The sequence below is a fragment of the Lolium perenne genome, chromosome 2 (genome assembly GCF_019359855.2).
Source record: "Lolium perenne isolate Kyuss_39 chromosome 2, Kyuss_2.0, whole genome shotgun sequence".
NCBI lineage: Eukaryota > Viridiplantae > Streptophyta > Magnoliopsida > Poales > Poaceae > Lolium > Lolium perenne.
This window is the reverse complement of record NC_067245.2, coordinates 207,160,161-207,166,250: the sequence shown is the minus strand read 5'-3', so window position 1 is coordinate 207,166,250 and position 6,090 is coordinate 207,160,161. Positions and strand designations below refer to the sequence as shown.

Below are 6,090 nucleotides of genomic sequence, written 5' to 3'. Positions count from 1 at the left end.
TTTAACCATTAATTTAGTCAATAAAATATGGAAATATGTCATACAAATTATATCATTGGAAACCTTATTTGAATATGAATCTAATGGTATAAATTTTATAGACATATAATTTATATTTTGTTGACAAAATCAATGGTCTAACTTTTTCTTAAACTGCGTGCGCGCCTATTAAACCGATACGGAGGAAGTAATAAATTGGAAAAGAGGAAGGAGAATCCGTGAGAAGTGATTTAGTAGTAGTAATTAAGCCTTTGGCCTAACTAATTTGAAATATTTGGATTCGGCCTCCGGACTAATAATACCGTACAGAGGGAGTACTATTTTTCTTGCAAGCATGCGTGTATGTCCTTTTTGTTCGCCCTTCCTACCTTTCTTTTGTAGCGCACGTCGCATGCTCCGTTTTATCTAGGAGGGAACTTGTTTAATTAATTCGCACCAGAACAAGAACACCACCAACCTGGCGACCAGTATACCGTTTTTGGTGCAAGAAATCAGTAGCCAGGAGTGCAGGACAAGGTCAAAATTAGCCTCTAGACAACTCGCAGGACAAGTAAGTACATAGAAAACGTCACACAATGTAGCAATGGACGACCCACTCGACCTCTTCTCAGACAAAAGCAATAATAGCGACTGGCCGTCTAAACAACGCCATACGTAGCTCCCCCGGACGCCACACACCCTTGGCGCGCCACCCCCACTCCTCTTCCGCGTCACGCTCCACGTTTCACCCCGTCCGCATGCACGTGCCGCACCGCCTATATACATGCCCCGATCCCGGGGACGAGAGCACATCAGCACACACACACAAGTCAAGACTCTCAAGTCACCAATCGAAGCCTCCAGCCGCGGATCAGATCAGTGATCCTACTATCGTGGCGTGTGCAAACTAGCTCCAGCTCCGCCACCGCAACTCTCTCGTGACCATACCGCAATCCGTAAGCAGGTAGGTGCTGCCATGGCTGCTGCGCCGGCCACCTTCGTCGTCGTCGTCCTGGTGACGGTTGCTCTGTGCGGCGGCGTGGGCCGCGCGCAGGACATGGACAACGAGTGGGCGCGGTACCGCGGCTTCTTCGGCGGCGGCGGCACGCTGCTGCCGCAGTCGGACGTCGACCTGCTGGAGTTCCCGCTGAACCTCGAGTACCTGGAAACGGAGTTCTTCTGCTGGTCCGCGCTGGGCTACGGCCTCGACGGCATCGACGTCAACCTCACCGGAGGCGGGCCGGCCCCCATCGGCGGCCAGACCGCCGCCCTCACACCCTTCGTCCGCGACGTCGCCACCCAGTTCTGCTACCAAGAAGTCGGCCACCTCAAGTATGTATATGCAATCGATCAATTAACCTCCCAATTCGCCAGACCTGATCTCTCAAATTATCAACACACAAGTACTAGCTTGTGATTATTGACTGTCCGTGTGTATGAGCAGGGCGATCAAGCAGAACGTGCGGGGATTCCCCAGGCCGCTGCTGGACATCAGCGCGGCCAACTTCGGCAAGATCGTGGAGCAGGCGATGAACATGACGCTGGACCCGCCCTTCAACCCATACGAGAACAGCCTCAATTTCCTCATCGCCTCCTACATCATCCCCTACGTCGGCCTCACCGGCTATGTCGGAGCAAACCCCAAGCTCCTCACGCCTCAGGCCAGAAGGGTACGTACAAGCGCTACACCACACGCGTGATCACTCTACCACAACGACTCACCCTGACATCGATCGCACACACGAAATGCATGCACACGAGTTCTGATATTTCCCATTGCATGTATTACGTGATATTTAACTGATGGTACTGCTGTGATTGATCACGCGCAGCTTGTGGCGGGGCTGCTGGGCGTGGAGTCGGCCCAGGACGCGGTGATCCGGGCGCTGCTGTACGAGCGCGGGCTGTCGCGAGTGGCGAGCTACGGCGTCGGGGTCGCGGAGGTGACGGCGCACATCTCCGAGCTGAGGAACCAGCTGGGCAGCAGGGGAATCAAAGACGAAGGTCTCGTCGTGGCGCCCGGGCAGGGGCCCGAGGGGCAGACCGTCGGAAACATCATCGCCGGCGACCAGTTCTCGCTGGCCTACGACCGCACGCCAGAGGAGATCCTCAGCATCGTCTACGGCACGGGGAACCCTGCCCAGGCCGGTGGCTTCTTCCCCCAGGGCGCCGACGGCCGCATCGCCAAAGGGTTGCTCATGTAGTGTAGTCCATCATATCATCCCAGGCTCGACATGGATACATCAGGGTTGTTGTTCTCGCAAGCTGTAGACTATACATCGATCATACATGTGTGTGTTGTCCTTCTGCATGAAATTGGATATGTACATGCATGATGGATGCTAATAATCAATAAAAGGATTTGTGCAAGGCAAAAAATATCATTCTCAAATTATCTGCAGGGCAATATTTTGGAGTTCATGGGCTCATGGCTGCCCAACTTCACTGGCAATTGATCCGCAAATGCTATACACCGACCAGGTCAGTGGCGGGAACAAGTGTATTCATGGGTATTCAAGTGAATACCCATTATTTTCGTCCAAGAAAATTCACGTAGTCACTGGTAGGAAAAGAGGCTTTAGTCCCGGTTCGCAACTGTCGCGGTTGCGCAACCGGGACTAATGAAGCGCGACTAAAGGCCCCCATTTAATCGCGGTTGCTTACGAACCGCGACTAATGGCACATCCACGTGGCCGCCAGCAGTCCGTCGGGGCGGAGGACCTTTAGTCGCGGTTCTCCTGGCCAACCGCGACTAAAAGCCTCCGCATGTTTAGGGTTTTACCACCCCCCCTAAATCTGGTTTCTTTTTAGTTTGTAATTGTTTTATTTCTTTTATATTTTATTTTGTGTTTTATTTTAATTTTGAAGAAGTTTCAGTACACATATTCTATGGTACTATATACATGCATATGAATGTACAATTTCAAACAAATTTGAAATTAGAACCAAGAAAATTCAAGAGGAATATACAATATATATTCAATATCGGATGACCATATACAATTTTGAACAAGTTTCCATACATAATTTACTTCATCCACAGTTCTACGTCCTCGTAATAGTGTTCTCCTTTAGGATGGAGGACTTCCCTCATGAATCATCCTTCTAGTTCCTCTTGAAGTGGTCGGAAGCGAGCTTCTGGACTAAGCGTCTTCCGGAGGTTATTCCTCTTGACGTTGTTATCAGAAGGCTTCCGCTCAGAGGTGTATCTCCGGATGACCTCACAAACATAGTATCCACATAGATTGATCCCCGGTGGCTGAATATCCCCAGTCACTGACCTTTTAAATTCTAGCTCTTTTTTGAATTCACCGACCTTTTCATCTGCGAACCGTCGCCAAACCCTACAAGGCAAAGAAAATTAAATGAACAAGAGAGTTATTAGTTACTTGATATTAGGAAATGAACGAAATAGACCGATCGATATAGAGCGCAAATAAATGAAAATAATTACTTTTGCATCATTCTTCTCATGTCGACCCAAAGCTTTGGATCCATATTCAGAGAGTCGATGACGAGAACTGAGGAGGTGTGAAATTGAATTACTAGCAGAATCCAATGGAACCTGCGGACACGATACATGCACAGTCATGCATAACTCATCGATTAGCCACATACCATGCATGAAGTAAACAAAAGAGAATGTGCTCAAGACAGAAACACTCACCCAAAATGGTAAGGAAATAGAATTTCACTTTTGAGTTGCTGCTTTGTAAGAAAAAGCCACAGGTCTTGCTCCACGTCGGCGGGGTGTTTTTATAACACATATCCATTAACGATTTGTGGGTCAATGAACCCAACATCATGGATGTTCTTTATTCTGCATTCCCTAATCTTCATTCTGCATAATAGCGTACACAACAATATAGTTAGGACAATATATATATATATATAGTGCAGGCAATGAACGAGATAGGGTAGAAATAAATCACTTACAGAACGTAGAAACTAATGATAGATTTGTCGAGCTCGCGCAGATTGAACAGCTGGAACAATTCACTCAGATGAACTGTTACATAGTAATGTTTGAAGTGATGCTCATGTCTAACTTCCGCATAAATATACTCCCTCCGGTCCTAAATATAAGCCATATAGTTTTTGGCACGGAAATTAAGGAACCCACTTTTGGGAAAAATTACACCTTGTTTGGTTAGGATTAACCCTAGGCAATTAACGTGAGCTAATAGAGGACTTTGCATAAGCTAAGGAAACATAATCGAATCACGAAAAATATTTTTCATACAAGTGGGGCAACATAGTAAACATTATATTATGGAATTTTTCTCAAAACACTATACGGCTTATATTTAGGACCGGAGGGAGTATTCTTTGCCGGCGTTAGTTTTTATGTAACCCTTGTACCAACGTAGCATATTTTGCATTTGTGGAGGTAGATCCTCTTCCTGCGCAGGCTCGACGAGAGGCCCATTCGGCACATATGTAATTGCTACCTCACTCATTGGCGCCTCCTCAAGGCCTAACACTGCACGAAGAGTCATCCGATCTGGGCCGCTTGTTCTCTGGCACCCGTTACCGTCATTCCCTGTGCTGCCGCAGCTGCTATGATTGTGGGGTCCATTAGTTCATCATCCGGACCGGTGGCTTGCACTATGAGCGGGGGGATCGATTGTTTACTTTGGTTTCCCGCTTTTTTACTTTCTAATTCTTTCTCGGCCTCCTTCAAGGATTTCTTCTCCTGCTTCTCCGCCAAGTCTTTCTTCTCCTTGAACATGAGTGCTTGCCTATGAAGTTCACGTGCATAGTCGTCAGGCATATTCTTCGCGGCTTGGGACGGTGTGCTCAAAACTGACTTAGCCCACTTCTTTTCCTTGTCAGAATATACTGGCTTGGGCTCAGGCTCTCTTTTCGCCTTCATATCCGCCTTCCATTTCTCATAATCAGCAGCCGCGGCCAAGTTGGTTTGCTCTTCACTTAGTTCCCAAGGCCTTGGGTGGAGAGGCTTCAGTGATGGCTCCGGTACCTTTGTGGTCTTAGGTACATAAGGGTCCGGGTTAATAGTCCAGGACTGCTTCTGCTTCTTCGCCGGAGGTGGATTGGGGGGCGGCGTCTGATCACCCGCCGGACGAGGACTGGGGGGCGGCGGCTGATCACCCGCCGGAGGTTGTGGACTGGGGGGCGGCGTCGGCTGACGTGAAGGAGGTGTAGGTGAACCACCACCACCACCACCACCACCACCGCCACCGCCACCACCACCACCACCACCAGAGGGGGGTGGACTTGTTGGCCTTGGCGCCTCGCCTGGAAACTTGATAAACTTCTCTTTCCATAGAATGAACTGGCGCTTGACACCTCCAAGTCTTCTCTCCCCTTTGGGTGTAGCATAGTCGATCTCCAGGTCCTCAGACCCTGGGACTATGTCCTCCACCGTGACACGAGCATAGCCATCTGGGATGGGGTTGTTGTGGTGGAGTGCTCCAGGTAAACATGGTAAAGCACTGCCGATGGCTACCTTCATGGAAATGTTCCCCATTGGATAATGCAGATGACATTCTTTCATCTCCTTTACATCGTCCACGGGGTAGCGAGGAGGCTCCGGTGCAGTAATATCGATCGCCGGTGCATTAGCAGTAGCCGACGGGGCCTCCGTGGAAGCCACGCTGCTTCTCCGCAGCTGGCTTCCGAGATCCGCTGGATGATCTTCATGCGTCCCAGCTGCCGATCTTTCTTGTACTAGTATATTCAGGGTTTTCTTCATCTCATCGAATTCCGATGCCAACCGCGCCACAACATCTGCATCCCGATCCGTCTTTCTCTTACGGCTTCTGTAACCGTACAGGTCATTGTCCTGGGAAAACCCTACTTTCCACGGAATGGCCCCCATGCCTCGTACACGTCCTCCGTGTTCAGGATTCCCGAGGGCTTTTGTCAGCGCGTCGTTCTCTCTGTTGAACTTGATCGTCCCCTGTTGAGCATCCCTCATTGCGTCAATAAGGGCTTGGGTGGGTTTAAACATTTTTTTCCGGTGAACACACGCCCCTGTCTCCGGCTGTAGCGTTCCCCCATGCCCGTACCACCAGCTTTTGGCCCTTGGGTCCCATCCCTCTGTACCTAGAGGGATTCCTCGCGCCCTCGGGTCGTTCTCCATCTTCT

The 6,090-nt window shown here is 49.6% G+C and overlaps 1 protein-coding gene across 1 annotated transcript; it reads left to right on the top strand.

Moving 5' to 3' along the window:
* The first annotated feature begins 803 nt into the window (after positions 1-803).
* On the top strand, positions 804-2,358 carry LOC127321093 (desiccation-related protein PCC13-62). Its single transcript, XM_051350130.2, has 3 exons — positions 804-1,311; positions 1,424-1,649; positions 1,812-2,358. The coding sequence occupies exons 1-3, from the start codon at positions 956-958 to the stop codon at positions 2,181-2,183; spliced, it is 954 nt and encodes a 317-aa protein (XP_051206090.1). The 5' UTR covers positions 804-955; the 3' UTR covers positions 2,184-2,358.
* Positions 2,359-6,090: the final 3,732 nt, after the last annotated feature.